We start from the raw sequence: 23,000 nt of genomic DNA on the forward strand, positions 1-23,000 counted from the left end.
TTGAAACTTCCTGGCAGATTACGACTGTGTGCCGGACCGAGACTCGAACCGAGACCTTTGCCTTTCGCGGGCAAGTGCTCTACCAACTGAGCTACACAAGCACGACTCACGCCCCGTCCTCACAGCTTTAATTCCGCCAGTACCTCGTCTCCTACCTTCTAAACTTCACAGAAACTCTCCTGCGAACCTTGCAGAACAAGCACTGGAAGAAAGGATATTGCGGAGACATGGCTTAGCCACAGCTTGGGGGATGTTTCTAGAATGAAATTTTCACTCTATAGCCGAGTGTGCGCTGATGTGAAACTTCCTGGCAGATTACGACTGTGTGCCGGACCGAGAATCGAACTCGTGACCTTGTGATGCGGTTGCCATCGCTGCGAGAACAGCTGAGTATGGCGCCGTCGTGCCGTTCTTATACAATATGGTGACAAAAGTCATGGGACAGCGAAATGGTTTCCGACGTGATTATGGCCGCGCAACATGAAGTAACTGGCTTCGAACGTTGAATGGTAGTTGGAACTAGACGCAAGGGACATTCCATTTCGGAAATCGTTAGCGAATTCAGAATTCAGAGATCCACAGTGTCAAGAGTGTGCAGAGAATACCAAATTTCAGGCAGTACCTCTTAAAACAGACAGCGCAGTGGCCGACGGCCTCCACTTAGCGACCAGCAGCAGCGGAGTTGTCAGTGTTAACATATAAGAGTCGCTGCTTGAAATAACCGCAGACGTACGACGAACTTATCCCGTATGACAGTGCGGCGAAATTTATCAAAAATGGTTCAAATGGCTCTGAGCACTATGGGACTTTACAGCTATGGTCATCAGTCCCCTAGAACTTAGAACTACTTAAACCTAACTAACCTAAGGACATCACACAACACCCAGCCATCACGAGGCAGAGAAAATCACTGACCCCGCCGGGAATCGAACCCGGGAACCCGGGCGTGGGAACCGAGAACGCTACCGCACGACCACGAGATGCGGGCGAAATTTATCGTTAATGAGCTATGGCAGCAGACGACCGCCACGAGTGCCTTCGTGAACAACACGATATCGCCTGCAGCGCCCCTCCTGGGCTCGTGACATGTTATTTGGAGTCTAGCCGACTGGAAAACTGTGGCATGGTCAGATGAGTCCCGATTTCAGTTGGTAAGAGTAATGGCAGTGCTCAAGTGTGCCGCAGATCCTACTAAATCATGGATCTAAATTATCAACAAGATAATGAGCAAGCTGGTTGAGGCTCCATAGCGGTTTTCGAGGAATAGACGGGGTCCTCTGGTCCTGCTGAACCGATCATTGACTGGAAATGGTTATCTTCGGCTACTTGGAAACCACATGCTAATGTTCATGGAATTCGTGTCCCCAAACAATGATGGAATTTTTATGGATGACGATGTACCATATCACTGCGCAGCAGTTGTTCACGATTGGTTTGAAGAAAATTCTGGACCGTTCGAGCGAATGATTTGGTCACCCAGATCGCCCGAAATAAGTCCCATCGAAAATTTATGGGACATAATCGAGAGGTCGGCTCGTGCACAAAATTCTAACCGGCCACACTTCCGCAGTTATGAACGGGTGCACAGGCAGCGTGGCTCAATATTTCTGCAGGGTACTGTCAACGACTTGTTGAGTGCATGCTACGTCGAGTTGGTGCACTACGCTGCTCGAAATTAAGGTCCGACTCGATATTGGGAGGTATTCTACAACTTTTGTCAACTCAGAGCAATCCATTCAGTTAAAGCGTGCGCTAGAATACACTCTTCGTCAGTAAACTCGTCGATAGTGCCGTGATGCTGTGTGTCATTATCAACGTACAATTAACTGTGCGGGTTCCTGGGTTCGATTCCCGGCGGGGTCAGAGATTTTCTCTGCCTCGTGATGACTGGGTGTTGTGTGATGTCCTTAGGTTAGTTAGGTTTAAGTAGTTCTAAGTTCTAGGGGACTGATGACCATAGCTGTTAAGTCCCATAGTGCTCAGAGCCATTTGAACCATTTTTGAATTAACAGTGCAGTACTGAGTGGAAGCATCCGTTCCAAAAGTAAAGCTGGGTATTACTGTTCCCAGCAAGTATAGTGAGTGAACGGAACAAGTTTATTTTATTTATTTATTTTAATCAAGAACCACAGGACATATCGTCGACGTTAGCATTGTTCTGTAGTGATTATCTGTGCAATACAAATATAGCGATAAATGAGGGTAAGAAAACTCAAAAAATGGTTCAAATGGCTCTGAGCACTATAGGACTTAACATCTAAGGTCATCAGTCCCCTAGAACTTAGAACTACTTAAACCTAACTAACCTAAGGACAGCACACACATCCATGGCTGAGACAGGATTCGAACCTGCGACCGTAGTGGTCGCGCGGTTCCAGACTGAAGCGCCTAGAACCGCTCGGCCACACCGGCCGGCCTAAGAAAACTTACGAATGGAGTTACTGTTTGACGACCAATCGGAGATCACTGGTTCCTTACACCAAAATACTCAGTAAATATCCCTGAACTACCTCCAAAGTTTTCTCAGTGGGCTTCTGATTCACCCTGTAACGTCTGTTTGGTTATTCACACATGGGCCTTTCCAGCGACCGTCGTCTGAAACTGTTTCTGCTTTTGGACGTAGTTAGTGTGACGAACTTCACCTGTTTGGCGCTTTGGTCGCGAGCGAAGACAACAATTTAGATAAACAATTTAGCTAAACAATTTAGCTGAACGTAAGGAAATGACCTTACGCATGAGTTGCATGTGTACTTTGATTAGCGAATGTCATGCCATGTATGGGAAACAACTGAACCGCTTGAATGAGATTTTCACTCTGCAGCGGAGTGTGCGCTGATGTGAAACTTCCTGGCGGATTAAAACTGTGTGCCGGAACGAGACACTGGCAAAAGTAAAGCTGTGAGGACGGGGCGTGAGTCGTGCTTGGGTACTTCAGATGGCAGAGCACTTGCCCGCGAAAGGCAAAGGTCCCGAGTTCGAGTCTCGGTCCGGCACACAGTCTTAATCTGCCAGGAAGTTTAACTGAACCGCTTATTTCACATACTCTGTCTTGTGTTGAATTTGTTATTCTGTGGCTTTAGCAGATTTTTCTGGGATCAGAATATTAATAAACGGATGAACAGAAACTGAAGATGAACAAAAGTACACTCCTGGAAATTGAAATAAGAACACCGTGAATTCACTGTCCCAGGAAGGGGAAACTTTATTGACACATTCCTGGGGTCAGATACATCACATGATCACACTGACAGAACCACAGGCACATAGACACAGGCAACAGAGCATGCACAATGTGGGCACTAGTACAGTGTATATCCACCTTTCGCAGCAATGCAGGCTGCTATTCTCCCATGGAGACGATCGTAGAGATGCTGGATGTAGTCCTGTGGAACGGCTTGCCATGCCATTTCCACCTGGCGCCTCAGTTGGACCAGCGTTCGTGCTGGACGTGCAGACCGCGTGAGACGACGCTTCATCCAGTCCCAAACATGCTCAATGGGGGACAGATCCGGAGATCTTGCTGGCCAGGGTAGTTGACTTACACCTTCTAGAGCACGTTGGGTGGCGCGGGATACATGCGGACGTGCATTGTCCTGTTGGAACAGCAAGTTCCCTTGCCGGTCTAGGAATGGTAGAACGATGGGTTCGATGACGGTTTGGATGTACCGTGCACTATTCAGTATCCCCTCGACGATCACCAGTGGTGTACGGCCAGTGTAGGAGATCGCTCCCCACACCATGATGCCGGGTGTTGGCCCTGTGTGCCTCGGTCGTATGCAGTCCTGATTGTGGCGCTCACCTGCACGGCGCCAAACACGCATACGACCATCATTGGCACCAAGGCAGAAGCGACTCTCATCGCTGAAGACGACACGTCTCCATTCGTCCCTCCATTCACGCCTGTCGCGACACCACTGGAGGCGGGCTGCACGATGTTGGGACGTGAGCGGAAGACGGCCTAACGGTGTGCGGGACCGTAGCCCAGCTTCATGGAGACGGTTGCGAATGGTCCTCGCCGATACCCCAGGAGCAACAGTGTCCCTAATTTGCTGGGAAGTGGCGGTGCGGTCCCCTACGGCACTGCGTAGGATCCTACGGTCTTGGCGTGCATCCGTGCGTCGCTGCGGTCCGGTCCCAGGTCGACGGGCACGTGCACCTTCCGCCGACCACTGGCGACAACATCGATGTACTGTGGAGACCTCACGCCCCACGTGTTGAGCAATTCGGCGGTACGTCCACCCGGCCCCCCGCATGCCCACTATACGCCCTCGCTCAAAGTCCGTCAACTGCACATACGGATCACGTCCACGCTGTCGCGGCATGCTACCAGTGTTAAAGACTGCGATGGAGCTCCGTATGCCACGGCAAACTGGCTGACACTGACGGCGGTGGTGCACAAATGCTGCGCAGCTAGCGCCATTCGACGGCCAACACCGCGGTTCCTGGTGTGTTCGCTGTGCCGTGCGTGTGATCATTGCTTGTACAGCCCTCTCGCAGTGTCCGGAGCAAGTATGATGGGTCTGACACACCGGTGTCAATGTGTTCCTTTTTCCATTTCCAGGAGTGTAATAGTTATCTAAAGAAGCATTTTTTATGAAGTGATCTGCTCGGACTTACCTGGAAATCTACTAATCTCACGTCGACAGGGCGATCATCAACATATCGGAACATGATGTTGTTCTTCCACAAATCACCGTGCGCCAAAACTTTCAGCTGAGGCCGGCAGCTGTCGAAGACACCCTGCAGCTTGTCAAATACGGTCGATTTGGTATCGCGATACATCAGCGCGTACTTCTCGCATCCGGCAATCGTCTCTAGAACGTCCGCCAGCGCGGAATACAGCCTATCGGTGACAACCGAGAAATGATCTCTGCCGCATTTCGTAAACATGGGGTGCTGCGAGAAGCTTTCGGCGGCGAGCGCCTCGTGGTCTGCCAGCAGCACGGAGGCGGCGTGCAGGCGCGCCACGGTCTCGAGGACGAGCGAGCAGTGCTGCCTGTCCAGCAGCCGGCCGCGGGCCGACATGGCGAAGCCCGCCTCGGCCAGGTCCTCCAGCAGCAGGAAGTCCGTGGGCCGCGAGCCGGTGTGGTAGCAGCGGGCGGCCAGCGGCTTCCACCGGTCGCCCTCCGCGGCCTGGAGCGCCGCCTCCGCGGCGGGCAGCATCACCGTGTAGACGAGCGTCTCCCTCAGGAAGATGCCCGCCTCCTGCACCGCCCTGCGCAGCGGGCCCGCGCGCAGCAGGCATTTGGCGAGCAGCGACCTCCGCTGCGTCCGCGCCTCCCCCGCGCCACTCTTGACGCTCGCGGTCACGCGCAGCATCTCGCTGAGGAAGTTGACGCCGCGGCCGCATGCGTACCCCACGTCCAGCGCCTCCACTTCCACGTCTTCGTCCTGCTCAGCTCTCCTGAGCGCCTTCGCCACCAGCTTCTCATCCAGCCACTCTGGCGGAGGAAGCCTGTCATCAGTTTCCGGCATTTCTGAAAAACAGAAATCGATAATCAGTGTTACTTAAATACGCTGGATGCTTCTAGATCTAAATACACTACTGGCCATTAAAATTGCTACACCACGAATATGACGTGCTACAGGCGCGAAATTTAACCGACGGGAAGAAGATGCTGTGATATGCAAATGATTAGCTTTTCAGAGCATTCACACAAGGCTGGCACCGGTGGCGACACCTACAACGTGCTGACATGAGGGAAGTTTCCAACCGATTTCTCATACACAAATAGCAGTTGACCGGCGTCGCCTGGTCAAACGTTGTTGTGATGCCTCGTGTAAGGAGGAGAAATGCGTACCATCACGTTTCCGACTTTGATAAAGGTCGGATTGTAGCCTATCGCGATTGAAGTTTATCGTATCGCGACATTACTCCTCGCGTTGGTCGAGATCCAATGACTGTTAACAGAGGGTAATACTGAACGCCGTGCTGGATCCCAACGGCCTCGTATCACTAGCAGTCGAGATGACAGGCATCTTATCCGCATGGCTGTAACGGATCGTGCAGCCACCTCTCGACCCCTGAGTCAACAGATGGGGACGTTTGCAAGACAACAACCATCTGCTCGAACAGTTCGACGACGTTAGCAGCAGCAGGAGCGCCTGCGATGGTGTACTCAACGACGAACCTGGGTTCACGAATGGCAAAACGTCATTTTTTCGGATGAATCCAGGTTCTGTTTACAGCACCGTGATGGTCGCATCTGTGTTTGTTGACATCGCGGTGAACGCACATTGGAAGCGTGTATTCGTCATCGCCTTACTGGCGTATCACCCGGCGGGATGGTATGGGGTGCCATTGGTTACACGTATCGGTCACCTCTTGTTCGTACTGACGGCACTTTGAACAGTGGACGTTACATTTCAGATGTATTACGACCCGTGGCTCTACCCTTTGTTCGATTCCTGCGAAACCCTACATTTCAGCAGGATAATGAACGACTACATGTTGCAGGTCCTGTACGGGCATTTCTGGATACAGAAAATGTTCGATTGCTGCCTGGCCAGCACATTCTCCAGATCTCTCACGAATTGAAAACGTCTGGTCAATGGTAGCCGAGCAACTGGCTCGTCACAATACTCCAGTCACTACTTTTGATGAACTGTGGTATCTTGTTGAAGTTGCATGGGCAGCTGTACCTGTACACACCATCCAAGCTCTGTTTGACTCAATGGCCAGGCGTATCAAGGCCGTTATTACGGCCAGAGGTGGTTGTTCTGGCTACTGATTTCTCAGGATCTATGCACCCAAATTGCGTGAAAATGTAATCACATGTCAGTTCTAGTATAATATATCGGTCCAATGAATACCCGTTTATCATCTGCATTTCTTCTTGCTGTAGCAATTTTAATGACCAGGTGTGTACATATTTTGTAAAGTGAAGCACGTGGCAGAGATTACCTGCCACGGTACTGCTTTTTCAATAACTTCATACAGGATGAACGACTGCTTACATGCCTGAGTGCACACTCTAATCACTCTAATATCTATGAGTAACTGGGGTCAAAGGAATGGAAAGCAAACGGGATAGGAAAGAAGTAGGAAGAAAATAACGACTTCCAGCTGCACTGTGCATTGAGGCAACGCTAAGGCGAGAGTTGCAGATTTATGAAGGACCGAATTCTCTAGAATTCTCTGCCTCACCCGCCTTGGCCATCCGGACACACTTCCCATCACACCCAAATTCCAATATTCACGCTCTTAGCATTGCAACGACCCCCGTCCATTAACCTCCAACTCACAGATTTCTGATCCCCATAGGAGTTCGGACGTTGGTTGTGTATCCGCACTGAAACTATTTCATGAAACAGCCGGAGCGCCCATAGAATTATTGATATTAGTGGCGTACGAGGGGCGTTTGAAAAGTCCGTGCAAAGTCCGGCATGTATCGGGGTCATGTTTAGTTAGTAGCAGCTTTGGAAAGAAGGCATACCAAGTTTCAGCCATATTGGTCTATTTCTTTGTGTTTGGCATTCGTGTGAAGCAAAGAACTCCAGAGATTGTCAAAAATGGACGAAAAAGAATTACGTGTGGTGATTAAACATTACTTTATGAAAGGCAAAACGCCTCAGGAGACTAGAGAGAGGCTTGATAAACATTACGGTGACTCTGCATCTTCGATTAGAACAGTTTAGTAGTGGTTTCAAAATTTTCGAAGTTGCCATATGGGCACAAGTCATGCTGAACGTTCTTGACGCCTTGTGGAAGTTACGACTCCAGAAATCATTGATAAAATCTATGATATGGTGATTTATGACAGAAGTGTAAAGGTGCGTGAGATTGCTAGTGCTGTGGGCATCTCTAATGAACGGGTACATACTATTTTGCATAAACATTTGGACATGAGAGAGCTATCCACAAGATGCGTTCTGCGATTGCTCACGCTTGATCAAAAGCGGAATCGTGCGAAGTGTTGCAAGGATGGATTGCAGCTGTTCAGGAAGAATCCGCAGGATTTAAGCGTCGTTTCGTCACTGCGGATGAAACATGGATACATTACTATACTACTGAGACCAAACAACAATCTAAACAATGGGTTACCAAGGGAGAATCTGCACCAAAAACGCGAAGACAATTCCTTCGGCCGGAAAGGTTATGGCGACTGTCTTTTGGGATTCGCAAGGGATAATCCTCATCGACTATGTGGAAAAGGGTAAAACTATTACAGGTGCATATTAGTCAGCGTTATTGGACCGTTTGAAAACTGAGCTGCAAGAAAAACGCCGGCGATTGGGCCGCAGAATGTCCTTTCCCATCACGACAATGCACCAGCACACACCTTAGCAGTTGTGGTCGCAAAATTAATGGAAATAGGAATCCAATTCCTTTCACAACCCCCGTATTCTCCAGACTCCCTCAGACTACTATTTGTTCCCCAACTTGAAGAAATGGGTGGCAGGACAAAGATGTTATTTAAGCGAGGAGATGATTGCAGCAACTAATAGCTATTTTGCAGACTTGGACAATTCCTACTATTCGAAAGGGATCAACAAATTAGAACAGCGTTGGATAAAGTGTATAAATCTAAGAGGAGACTATGTAGAGAAATAAAAAAGGTTTGCCCCAAACACATAAGTAGTTTTTATTTTTGCACTGACTTTTCAAACTCCCCTCGTATGTTGTGTCAGACACCATCAGCGATGAAGCAGCTAGGACATGTACATGAGTAACTGGTGTGAAAGGAACGGAAAGAAAACAGCATGTCCTACAGAACAGACACCTCTCATATCTACAATTCTATGGGTGCGACGGCTGTTTGATGAAGTGGTTTCAGTGTGGATGCACAATGAATGTCCGAACACCTACGGGAGTGTTTAACTGAAAGCGTGCTTGGATGGCTGAGGCGTTGAAGGCAATCATTCTAGAGAAGAGGAGCACGTGGGTTCGAGTCCTGATCCGGCACAAATTTTCAGCACTCGCCGTTGCATTACTGCATGCCCTGAGCAGCTGTAGATGATTACTCCCTTCCTACGTCTTTCGCATCCCGTTTCTTCTCCATTCCTTACATCCCAGTTATTCATATATAAGTAGCAGCTGCTTCATTGAAAGTGGTGTCTGTTAAGTTGGACATGTCCGTCAAAACAGATACCATTCGTATCTATAGTTTAATATTGTTTTCTCGATCCCAGTGCTAACACTCAGTTTAGTATACATTTATGTGTTATGTTTTCGAATGTAGGTCATGCTGTTAAGATGTAATTCCATTTCTACCGTCAGAAAGCGCTGTCTGCTATCTAAAATGTTGTCTCACTGTATTTATGTATAACAAGAAATATCTGAAAATACTGTCTTTTAGGTTAGCACTATATTTTGCGCACCCCTTCAGTAACAAATAACGCACTTAAATGGTTGAAATGGCTCTGAGCACTATGGGACTGAACATCTGAGGTCATCAGTCCCCTAGAACTTAGAACTACTTAAACCTACCTAACCTAAGGACATCACACACATCCATGTCCGAGGCAGGATTCGAACCTGCGACTGTAGCGGTCACGCGGTTCCAGACTGTAGCGCCATTAACCGCTTGGCCACCCCGGCCGGCTTTTTCAAAACAGATTTTGACAAAAGTAAGATTAAGGTTGTGCCTTCTTTTCACCCTAGTGCTGTGCAATGACGTTCTAAAACTATTTGTGTCATTACGAATTGCTGGCCATTGTGAGAGCTTTGTTAGACACAGGTATCTCAATAACTTTGCTTAATCGTGCCATGTACGAACAGTTAGGCTCACCAGGCCTTTCTAAATCTAACAAGCACCTCATTTTTTACAACAGACAGGAAATTCCAGTGCTTGGACAGTGTAGTTTGCCTGTCACTTAAAAATCTCACACTAAGACAGTGAATTTTTCTGTGTTGAAAACATGAGACAGTGAGACCATATTCGGCTTAGATGCGTTTCATTTGTTTGGACTTAGCATCCAAGATAATGTACTTTCATTGTCTGCCTTTGAACCAAAAGGCAGAGTAGCTAGCTAAATTCCATTGGATGAAGAATCACAGGAAGTGTTTGTTGTAAATAAACACTTAGGACTGTTCACGTATTGGCGTTTGACCTTTGGGAGTGCTTCTACACCAGTCATTTTTCAACGCTACTTCGAACAGCTGACTGCGAAAATACCATTTCGTTCAAACCACTTTGACGATACTGTCATCTCAGCTCGTACATCAGAGGAACACATTGCCAATTTGCGTACTCTTTTTTGAGTGTTGTCAGAAGTAGGACTCAAGTGACGTCTCGAAAAGTGTAACTTTTTTCAAACTGGACTACAGTACGTAGGTCATGTGCTAACGAGGCAGGGTGTACACCCCCTCCAGCCTCATTTGCTTCCAATTCGTTATCTGCCTGTTCCTCGCAATGTATCTGAATTGCAGTCAGTGCTAGGGAAGTTGGCATACTAAATTCGGTTCACATCGAATGCCGCTTAGGTCGCGGCTCCTTGACATCGCTTGCGTCGCACACATGTACTTTTTTGTGGACTAAAGGCAGTAAAGACTCATTTCAGGAACTCAAAAATTTTTTGGTTAGTGACAGATGGCTAAATGCTTCAAATGGCTCTGAGCACTATGGGACTCAACTGCTGTGGTCATCAGTCCCCTAGAACTTAGAACTACTTAAACCTAACTAACCTAATGACATCACACACACCCATGCCCGAGGCAGGATTCGAACCTGCGACCGTAGCAGCAGCGCGGCTCCGGACTGGAGCGCCTAGAACCGCACGGCCACCACGGCCGGCTTAGTGACAGATGTTTAGTGCGTTTTGACCCTGCATAACCAGTAGTTTTCAAGTCGACGGTTCTTCCTACGGAAACGGCAATGTGCTTTCGCACAGAATTGGTACACAAGACAATCCCAATTCTTTTTGCCTCAAAGTTATTAACTCAAATTCAGTGCAATTATTCACAAATTGAAGAATAAGATTTCGCTGTTGTCTATAATGTGACACAATTCCATCACTATCTGTTTGGTTGAAAGTTCTATTTAGTGACAAAACACAAGCCTTTGCAGTCCGCCCGGGTTCCCGGGTTCGATTCCTGGCGGGGTCAGGGATTTTCTCTGCCTCGTGGTGACTGGGTGTTGTGTGATGTCCTTAGGTTAGTTAGGTTTAAGTAGTTCAAAGTTCTAGGGGAGTGATGGCCTCAGATGTTACGTCCCATAGTGTTCAGAGCCATTTGAACCATTTGAGACTCAATGGTCATGGCAACGAGTGCACATTGACTTTGCAGGACCCTTTTGGAACACTCGTTGTTTCATAGTGGTAGACTCTCTTAGCTAGTTCCCATTTGCGGTGCCTACGGCGTCTGCCGCATCATGTAGCACCATTCAAGCTTTATGTTCCATTTTCGCATAGAAGCTCTAGCAGGAGAACTGGTGGCGGACTACGGACCGCAGTTTACTTCACGTGATTTTGAACAGTTTGAAGCCGTGCGGTTAAAGGCGCTGCAGTCTGGAACCGCGCGACCGCTACGGTCGCAGGTTCGAATCCTGCCTCGGGCATGGATGTTTGTGATGTCCTTAGGTTAGTTAGGTTTAACTAGTTCTAAGTTCTAGGGGACTAATGACCTCAGCAGTTGAGTCCCATAGTGCTCAGAGCCATTTGAACCATTTGAACAGTTTGAAGGGGAAAAGGACAAGTGCTCCGTTTCAACCCCAGTCCAACGGAGAACCAGAACGGTTCATAAGCAGCTTTAAACAACAGATGGCCGAGCTTCGCACCACTCACACACGGGAACAGGCGCTGCAACTCTTTCTCATCTCTTATCGTTCCCACCCAAGAGACGGATCATCATCGAAGGAACTTTTGCATGGCCGCCGCCACCGGACGCTGCTACACTTGCTACACCCACCGCAGCGTCCGGCGCCGCCAGTGGTCTGCAAGTATCGCTTTGCGCAGCGCGATCTTGTTCTTTTCAGTGTTTATGACAACCGTGGGCGCTGGGAAAGAGGCGTGATCCAGGAACGCATGGGCTCTTTTATGTACTTGATTGCAGGGCCCTATCGTTTGCAGCGCCGCCACCAGAACCAAATTCATGTGAGTCATTTGCCCCCTGATTCTGCTCCTTTTCTTCTCCCAGATTCATGGTCTCACGGGACCGCGCGGCCTTCGCAGCCACCCGCTGGTGCCACCAGGGCACCCCGGAGGAGCGGATGGTCGATGTGTCCACGCCGCCCCGCCGTCCCCGCACTCCGACCCGATGCATGTGGACCCGTCATCACCGTCGCCGTCGTCGTCGTCGCCCCAGCACACGACCTCAGGCCTGGATGTGTGCCCCGGCAGCAGTTTTCTGGTGGATGTTCCTCTTGCTTCGCAAGCCAGATGGCGATGTACACCATTCTCCAGTCACTGCTCCCGGCTTATCTCACTGTCCAGCGTCCTGCCTCTCCCGTCCCCTCCTCCTCGTTGTCGGTCACATCCTCTCTACACAACAACGGGGTTAGGAATGTGCTGGCGTCAGATGTCGCCAGCACATCGATCGGCAAAGATGAAGCGCGAAGATCGATTAGTAGGCACTAGATGAAGCGCACCTACCATGAGAGAGGCCAGCAACACACAAGCAACACGCTGCCACCGCCCTCTCGACATCATGTATTCAGGCTGCCGCCGCTGGCCGAAGGGCCTCACTCACTCACTCACTCACTCGCTCACTCATTCAGTTGGGTGTCTTGTCAGTTTACTCGCAGAGCAGGTATGGTCCGTCACAGGCAACAATAGTACATAGCGACTAGATTAGTGACTATAGCGGAATTAATATGGATGAGCTTCTACCAGAAACATGGACTCCATTCAACTCAAGTAAATGTTCCACTTCTTGTAAATAAAGAACTGTATCAATCCATGTATGCATTTGTGTTGTAGAAAGAGGATATCGGCCACTCATAATAACATCCTCTCCATTGCTTCGTTGCTACACACTTTACAATCTGTATTGTTAAAAGCATGTCCTGTGTCGTTATTATGAGCAGCTGTGGCAGATTTGTTGGGGGTGTCGTACCTAAATGCATTTACGTGTTTCTTAAATGTACTTTGGAAGCTTCGTCTAGTCTCTCCACATACTTTACTGGACATTCGTTGCTCTTTAACTCGTAGACGCCTAAGTAGAAAAATTTGTTTGTTAGATTTAATCATGGTGTTATTAAGCGAAAATATTGTAAATATTCAAACAAATACATATATTGCCTTTATCTTTGATTCGTAGTGGAATCTCGTAATGAACGCAGTCATAGGAGAGAAATAACTATACAAATTATGAACGTGGAGATGTAAAAAAGTTGGAACTACACAGGAATCGCCCTCATGAACTCGAGAATTCTAACAAAAAACTCCACCCACTGGGGAGGATAACTACAGCTTATTGCATGAAGATACTTGCCGGACATGTGATTACATTTTTGCCAAATTGACGTTCTTTGAGGTCCTTTTGTAACCGGATATGTATGCGGGACGAAAAATTTTTTTATACTGTTAGTACGCAAAGAGTGTCACTGTATTGCCTGAACGTGAGAATTTTGATTCGCCCTGTGTATATACACAGAATGTTTACAGAAAATGTTTTCCTCTGTGACTTACAAAACAATAAGTGGTAGGAATATTTACTTAGATAGGTGAATATAAAAATCGTTACTATTCCTGCTGAGATGTGCGCAGAGTTTAATTATTTATTTTCCAGAGAGTTACAGTCGCGAGGCATAACTTTTTAAACAGAACATTAATTTTTTATCACGTAGCTGATCTACTTAAACTTACTGCGTACGAATCAATTTACATGAAGTTTCTCTCGAGTTTAATTGGGGATCTACAGGTAAAACAGTTCTGAGTTTGGGGGGTGTGGGGTGGGGGTGAGGAGGTGGGGGGGGGTGGGGAAAGGTGCAACATTCTATAGATAATGAGCTGAATAATGGACGTTCAGGTAAGGGAATGTTAATTTAAGCGAAAAGTTCAAATAAACGCTTAACTCAGTGCCTCCTCCAAACGATCTGTGCACGAGATTTGATGGTGTCAAGGTGCTACAAGCGCCCTCACTTAGCCGTTTGGTGTCATGTAGATTACATAAGCTGGGGTACGTGTGCCCTCAGCGCTGCGAGAATGATCGCAAATAACGAAGAATATTTCATCCAGAGAGATCTGAATTGGTCTATATCCTAGAGTCGATTTTGCTCACCTCACCAGTCTACCCAACCATGACATCTTACCACTGCACTTGCTAATCATTTGTGTTGTTTATTTCAATAATAACAGTGCCTGCAGATGCATGTTAAAAAATGATTTATAATCTTTCAGAGCTCACAGGGAACCCTTTGAGTGTTAGGTCACAAGTTCAGTCTTAAGCAAGGCTCATTTGAAAGTGCTGTGTTAACAATTATGACAGGAAATATATTAGCTGCTAAATTATCACCATGAGCATCAGGAGGGCGACAGAAAATGAGTGTTCGGGAGGTGCAGGGATATATGTTTTACTTTTCACAAAACGGACATCGTTGACATTTCAAGAAATGTTCAAAACAAACCATTAACTTGCACATAGAATGAAAACTGGTGTGTCACAGAGATAACAAGCGTTCGCAGCATCAAGATCGAAGGCGAACTCCTTGGAAGTCACAAAGCGTGTAGGACGTTCAGCTAGATATCCACTCTTAAAGATCACATACAGAATCATGTTAGTGGTACGGGGTGATGAGAAATGATAGAACGTGATGGCATGCAACGAAATGTGAAACAGTCTGTCGTCGAGCTGTTCTTTAAGGAGTATCTGCAGATAGTTCGACAGTATGTTTTAGAGGCACGGAAAAACGAACATCCAGAGGCTGAATTCCAAAGTCACACAATTTTCAGTAGTATAATTTTTATACACTAGTCAGAAATCAAGCAAAAGCGAGTTATTTTGACCAGCTGTTGGCCAAAAACAGTGCTAATAGCGTAACTGTAGTTTTCTTACACCCATATACCCACTCTTGCTTGCTGTGACGTAAATATCCCCCACTGCCCTTGCAAAATCACACACACGAGAAAGAATCGTCGGGGACTGAACACCTCCAACTTCTCGTATCTCAATAACTTTCCAACCAATTTATCATCCAGATTAACAGTCTGTGTAATTGTATACGAATGCGTTAAGGTATTGATGTTAGCTGACCTGATACAACTCTCCAGGTACCGCTAATTTTCAGGGTTCCTTTCATATGAATTTCCTCTTCAAATCGCGACTGGTCGGAGTTGAAAACAGATTCCTTACTGAATGATGATATAAATTTATTCATCTCATCTATAAATTTCGGGCTCATCTCGCAGTTTTCTGTGCATCGTAAAGTTGACGCTTTGTTTGAAATTTTGCCTTCCAGTTCTGTAGCACTGTTTGAAGTTATGCAAGCATTCACTGCATACCTTAAAATCACTGTAATCTATGTCGCGTACTATTTGAAGTGCATAACGCAGTAAATCACTATCATGCATATCCTGAAAATTGTATAGAGCATCCTTGAAACGCGCGGACACCAGTTTTTGAAAACAAGTGCGCTTTGTCCTCCCTTGACTATCCGTAGTTTTTCTTATGCTCTACATGGCCATATTGGTGAGGACTTATTCGATATCGGATCATAATCGTTTTTTGTTATGCTGCGGATGATCTACCAATTATGTTTCGTACCCCCTCCTTGGACGATTGTCATTCACTAAGTTTCACTGGAGACGGGATTTGTGGCTCCCTGGCTGACAAGGATGATGAAGGACTAAATGGCTCGATACCTGTTCCAGTACCAATTTCACTTGTTCAGCACGTACCGTCAACACTGTACTACTCATGTACTTCGTCCGCACAGTCGAGCATATACGACACCACACAATCCACTGAATCATAATGCAGAAGTACTAATACGTCATCTGTCACGTCTTTCTCAGTCTGCGAAATTCGTCCTGTTCCTTTCCAACTTCGGCAACTATTGTTGCAGATATACTGTAATTTTTGCTTTGTTTATCGATGCCATCGCTCTGCTTTGTGTCAACACCACTAGCAATGTAACACTGCTGTTAGTTACTCGTCGACTGAGCAGTTCAACTACGCTCCGTAGCCTCATTCTGTAATCACCACTGGATACCCCCAGTCCCACCAACTGCTGAAATTAGCAGCCAATTTTGTGATTGCATGATGGGTAATATGTGCGTCGTCGAATGCCGCAGACATCATTGGCGTTTTGCGACTCCTCACTCAAGGGGTTCACTGTCAATATATTTTCGTGACTGAGGCGTGTAAGTTTCTTTTCTTTACTCGAAGTCTCACATCTAATTCTTTATATTTGTGAACTAATTTTTAGTGTTGAATCACCGCCAGTGAAAAGTGCGACAATGCGTGCTCCAAGGCGGGACATCGATAAAAACTGCGTTGAGGTAGAACCACATTTGTGCAAAAAAATGGTTCAAATGGCTCTGAGCACTATGGGACTTAACTTCTGAGGTCATCAGTCCCCTAGAATTTAGAACTACTTAAACCTAACTAACCTAAGGACATCACACACATCCATGCCCGAGGCAGGATTCGAACCTGCGACCGCAGCGGTCGCGCAGTTCCCGACTGTAGCGCCTAGAACCTCTCGGTCACCCCGACCGGCACATTTGTGCAAGTCGAAAAACCTGAGAAATGTGAAATATAGATAATACATTGTATCACACGTTAAATAAGGCTTCGTATCGACTTTATGTGATCCATCACTTCCGCTGTGTATTATTTGCTACCAGACCCTGTCGAACAATTCTATGAAAGCATCCGTACGTCACAGACAACTGGATTGGTCGTCAATTACCAATTATAAAGACAAGTCAGTAGAATTTTCCGTCCACAAAGAAGAAAATTTAAATAAAAGTTCAAACATAACACCTAATTTTAGCCCGCCGCCGTGGCCGAGCGGTTCTAGGCGCTTCAGTCCGGAACCACGCTGCTGCTATGGTCTCAGGATCAAATCCTGCCTCGGGCATGGATGTGTGTGATGTCCTTAGATTAGTTAGATTTAAGTAGTTCTAAGTCTAGGGGACTGATGTCCTCAGATGTTAAGTTCCATAGAGTTTAGAGCCATTTCAGTCATTTTAATACACAATTTTACAAAATCAACAAAGGTGGAACTGGATACATCGTTTGAGTTAGCATTAAATCACCTTATATAGCAGTCGAATCTCTTATTATTCCCGATTCTTTGATTATAGCAGATAAAATGTTACACACAAAATTCCGCTGAAGTCCTGATATGGGACAAGGTATTGTTCACCAAACGGTAGAAAATACTAAAATGGGTGAAAAATTTGCTATTGAAATCGATGACTCGGTGGGTGTGTTTGATGATACTGACCTAATTATATATTCCGTATTTACACTTTAAAAAATGTGCTATTGTAGGCGTTGTTTAAGGAGGGATTTTTCGAAATTGCAGCTCTAAAGGGTGAAATAAGTGAGGAAGGATTTTTTTGAAAAATGTCCTATTAAGGCAATTTTGAAGCTAGACCTACGAAAATCGGTATTTGGTTTCTTGGTCAGAAATTTAAAAAATGCATGTTCAGCATTTTCAAAATTTAGCCGTATGGAAGTGAAGCATTTGGTGAAAGCTTGTTTTGAAAATATATCTTTGTTAAAGAACTGCTAAAGTACATCCATGGAAATTGGTATTTGACTTCTCGGTTACAATTAAAAAAAAAATACATGCTACAGTGTCTTTGAGAATTGAACCCGTAAGAGCGTAAAATAGGGACTGCGGGTCTTCATGAAAATATTTTATTCTGAAACCATTTTTACAGCTAAATCAATGAAAATTTGAAATGGCTTCTCAGTTAGAAATAAAAGACTACGATTTTCACTGTTTTTGGAAATCAGTCCCTATGGGGTGAAAAGAGGGATGAAAATTTTTATGAAAATATTTCATTGGGCAAGCATTTTTGAAGCTAAATCTTTGAATATTTGTATTTGGCTTTTCTGTTAGAAATAAAACATACGTATGTCTGGAAATTCAATACCTGAGGGGGTGAAATAGTTGAATCATATTATGAAAATATTTTGTTTCGAAAGCATTTCTAAAGCTAAATCTTTGAAAACCGGTGTTTGGCTTCTCGGTTAGAGATGAAAAATAAGTGCTTCACTGTTTTTCAAAATTCAACCCCTAAGGAGGTAAAATAGGGTCGGACTCATCTTCTCCCGGCACAATCCGCTAAGGATAGAAAGCTGAAGTTTGGGGAGTGTGTGGAACTTATATTGTAGGCATCCTTTAAGAAGGGCTTGTCCGAAATTTCATTCCTAAGCGTACTAAATAAGGGAAGAAAGGCGTTTTGAAAGTATGTCGCTATTAAGGGATTTTTGAAGCAAGAACTACGAAAACTGGTATTTGGTTTCTCAGCCACTAAACGAGTAAAGTAGTGGGTGAAAGTCTTTTTGAAAATAACTAATTATAAAAAACTACTAACGGCTTTCTAAGTCTACATCTACGACAATTAGTATTTTACTTCTCCGTCAGAAATAAAAAAAAATGTGTTTCTGGAAATTCAACCCCTAATAAAGTGCAATACGGGATGAAAATTTTTAAGAAAATATTTCGTTACATTAACAAATTATGAAGCAAAATTTATGAAAACTGGTATTACACTACTCGATTAGATATAAAGAAACATTTACTAGGTGATGAAAGTTGCTATGGAAATATCTCCACAAGAACGCCAGAGGCATGATTAACAAAAGCTTTGGACTGCAGCTACCTCAATGATTTTTCGGTCAGAAGTACATTCGGTCCTTAATTATCGTGAAAAAGTTAGGAAGTACTGCAATTTGTGAACGAATCGTGTTTATCATGTTTACGTTTATTAAACATAAAAATTCGATTAAATAAAAACAAAAGAAAAAATCTCTGCAGGCTACATAGTCTACGCGAGCGAGGCAGCGGACGCTAAGGGGATGGAAGCTACACACATTGAATTATTTTTGCACACCTACTTTCGCTGGTCACGCGAGGACGCATATTGACTTGCCTTTTTGAACTGAAAAAGACGTAAAACGTTGAAACTCGCGGCAGATTAAACAGTGTTGTGGACCAAGACTCGAATTCGGGACCTTTGCCTTAAGCGGACAAGTACAGCAGAGCACTTGCTAATAAAAGGCAAAGGTCCTGCGTTAGACTGTCGGTCCGACGCACCGTTTTAATTTGTCAGGAAGTTTCACATCAGCGCACTCTCTGCTGCAGAATGAAAATTTCGTTCTAGAGGTAAAATGTTTTCTTACAAATCCGATTTGGTGAAGCATTTTGAAGATGAAGAGCGGATTTTTTAATTAAACTATTTTACTGGTTTATTCAACGTATTTAACGAGCTTAATCTTCAGCTCCAAAGTTTTGACAGAAATATTTTTAAACATTGTCAGAAAGAAAAGGGGTTTTGCAACAACCTTTATTAACGCAATCAATCCAAAATTAGGATTGATTGCGTTAATAAAGGGAATTTTACAGTTTTCCACATAGTAGTCAAAAATAATTTCCAAAAACACAGAAAGACGATAATATACAAGAACGGATTATACAAATCCGATTTGCACCACCGCCATAAATTTCCCAGATCTTCCGGTAAAATGAAAAGAAATTTTTTTGGGAATGTCCATTAACAGTTCACTGAAAATAAAAATCGAAAACAGATTGTGGTAGCTTGTCTCAGTCACGCAAAGAGTATACTGGACTTAGTGGCACTGTCATTACGTACCTTCAGCCACTCTCCTACAATTCTCTGTGCGAGATGTGTTTCTCTGCATTCGGTTTAATCCAGAATCATCACAAACACTCGCACTAACAAAGCTGGCGAAGCTGGTGTGTAGAAAACAACCACAGCCATATAATTAACAAGTCAGAAAGTATACAAATTCATATAATTCTTCTTTCTATGTGTGCTATCAGTAAAGTAGTGCTTGTATTTATTTAATATATTTATACTATAACCTTACTTTTTGTAGCATTTAATAAGTTGTAAATTTTATAATCTACTTTCGATATGGTTATGTATAATTTGAATTAAAGATTACACTAGGACTAGGCCAAGGGCCTACGCCCTAGTGTTACAGGCTGGAATGGAAAATTGCCTTTGGAGATACACGGGGCATAATGATTGAATACCACTGAATTAGACTATAGAACGTATCCTTACACTGCCACATGCACCGTGGGTATTGAGGGGGAATAATCACGGCATATACATCCGAAGAGTGTGTTGGCATGTTGCTGATGCCTCACACGACGGTTAGAATGAGCTCTAACTTGTATATATACGAAACAACAGCGCAAAGAAATATTTATAATATACAAATGTATAAGTACACTATCCTAGACAGTTTCCATACGCTGGGCGCAGCTGCTCTCTATGTCAACACCTCTTCATAGCTCTTTAGATGTCTATTGCTTCCCCCTAGACGCGTTTGCGCTTCGCAGTGGAAAGCTGTCAAGAGCGCTGCCAGGTGTTACGAATTTCCTTTAGCTGACATGACTGTAGGAGTGTTCTGGTAGTAAAGAATAAATGTATTAAAACTTCGTGCGTGATGCAGCGTTTTTTCACGCATCTCAGCGCTAATGACGTCATATCTCCTGAACTACGTGTCTTACAAGAATATATTTGCACCGGTACATTTTGTGACATATGTGGATTCTGTTTGCAAATTGTTTGCCTGTGTTGCCAACAAAGTTAATAACAAAGAAGTAATAAATTGAAACGTCTTTCACAAGGCGACAATTTGGCAGGCATCTCAGTGTTAATAACGTTATATTTGTTAAGCTATGATAGTAGTCATTGTTACTCCTGTAGCAATTGTTGTCTGACAGTGAAGAATATGTGTACCAAGTTTGGTTGAAATCGCTCCAGAAGTTTAGAAGATGTGGAACGCGCGCACACACACACACACACACACACACACACACACACACACACACACACACACTCACACAAACACACACACATACAGGTTGGACCATTTTAATCCATAATGGAGAATAATTCGGACTAGGGATCAGATTCGGTAAAATGTTTTGGATAAAAGTTGTAGGTGGTGAAGAGGGTCACATGTTGCTACTAATGGCCATGACCTTGAACGTGATTTTCAAGGAGACTTGGGGTTAACTTTTTTAATGGATAAGCTAACATTTGATTTACGATTTCATAACAGCGCCAAATTATACATATAAAATGATACATTATTCAAGACCACAGCGAGGTTCGATGAAGTTCAAATAAGCAAATAATTTTTAGGTCTAATAGGATTGCCTCGGAATAGAAGAGGGAAACAGCTAAATACAATGTGAGATACAATCTGGAACGGCATCCTGAGGTATGAGAGTCGAGGGGACTCACTCAACGACTTGTAAATTAATGATCTACGTTTGATTTATGTTTGCGCTGTCTTGCAAATGTCAAAAAAATGTACATTGTGATGTATTTGTTTTTGCCTACTAACAACTTAATTAAAATTTAAAGTTCAAATCTCTCTCCATTATTTCGAAATCCGAAGTCACAAATAAGTGTTTCTACGTAATAAAACACAACATTCGATTGACCTTTGATAATTACCTTTAAAATCATGGTTACTGATAATGATACATCATCACCCCTTATGCCCCTCGCAATTTTTATCTAACATTTATTTTGCATCCTCCTCTATTTCGAGTCAATCCGAACTCCAACTAAAAATCTATTGGCTTGTTACACCTTCATTCAGTCTTGCTATAACCTTGAACAATGTATCATTTTATAAGTAAAATTTGCCGCTCTTTTCAAATTTGCAATCAAATATTATGGTTCCCATTTGAAAAAATCACTTTAGTCTCCATATCAGCTTGAAAATCATTTTCAAGGTCACGGTTATTAGTAGCAATGCGTAACGCTTTTTGCCAACTACAACTTTTATATAAAACATTTTGCTGTATCTCATGTCCGTCCCGAGTTATTCCCCATTATGGATTAAAATGGTCCACCAGGTACACATGTGACAGGAACAAAAAATTTCAACACAAAGAAGGAGTTGTGTGACGTAAAGGATAGTTGGTGGGCGTGTTTCCACATCCTAAAGATGATGTCTATAAAAATTTCGCGCCAGTCGCATCTGAGGATGTGGCTGTGAGGATGCAAATCAGGTTTGCTTTAAGTACAGATTTGTTGTGTACATAGTTCCGCGTAGTCAGCGCGTACACCACTTTCCCACTAGAGCGTGCCCCGCTAAGCACAACAGCGCAGGCGCAGTGATCGTCCGTCTCCGCACTACGAGATGGCGCTGCCTTAGAGACGGAGCAAATTCTGCTTCCGCCGATCCGCGTATTAATATGTAACACAGCCAATGAGAATGCTGCAGTCTCCTCAAGCTCCTCTCTGGCCGTACGTGGGGTCTGGACCCCTCCACCATCCTCCACACCTATAAATCCCTCATCTGCCCTATCCTTTGTTATGCCCATCCAGCTTGGATCTCCGCCCCCCCTACCAAATCCCTCCAAATCCTTGAACGCCATGCTCTCCGCCTCGCCTATCGCATCCGTCTCCCCTCCCCCACGCGGATCCTGTACGATCTCATCCCCTTCCCCCAACTCCTCCTTTTCCTTGAAAGGATATGGGTCCTGTACACCTCCCGTAAACTCGATCCTCCTCACCCGCTAGTCTCCCCGATCCTCTCCCACCCCCGCCCGCTGCCGCGCCTGTATTCCCACGTCCCACCCGGTCTCCATCTCTCCACCCTCCTTACCCTCTCCCAAGGTGGCTTCCGCCAGCTCCCCCTCCCTGATGATGTCCTCCTCCCCTCCATCTACCCCTCCTATCAACTTTGATCCTCCCCCCCCTTCCTGTGTCCTTTCGTTTAGGCACCTTCCCTCCCTCCCTCCCTCCCTTCCCTTCCCTCCTCCCATCTTCCCCCGGGCTTCCCCTCCCCCTTCCTCCCTCCCCCTCTCTCCTCTGCCCATGGCATCTCTGCTCTCCCCTCTCCCATTCCCCTCCTCCTCCTCCTCCACCTCCACTCTTGGCAG

The 23,000-nt window shown here is 45.2% G+C and overlaps 1 protein-coding gene across 1 annotated transcript in view; it reads right to left on the reverse strand.

Moving 5' to 3' along the window:
* LOC126235251 (uncharacterized) overlaps positions 1-23,000 on the reverse strand; it is a 41,631-nt gene that overhangs the window by 17,082 nt on the left and 1,549 nt on the right. The window contains exon 2 of the mRNA XM_049943981.1: positions 4,618-5,477. Within this exon, the coding sequence (XP_049799938.1) occupies positions 4,618-5,475 (858 nt within the window). The 5' untranslated portion in view covers positions 5,476-5,477. The remainder of the gene's footprint in view (positions 1-4,617; positions 5,478-23,000) is intronic.

This window comes from Schistocerca nitens, chromosome 2 (genome assembly GCF_023898315.1).
Source record: "Schistocerca nitens isolate TAMUIC-IGC-003100 chromosome 2, iqSchNite1.1, whole genome shotgun sequence".
In the NCBI taxonomy this organism is placed as follows: domain Eukaryota; kingdom Metazoa; phylum Arthropoda; class Insecta; order Orthoptera; family Acrididae; genus Schistocerca; species Schistocerca nitens.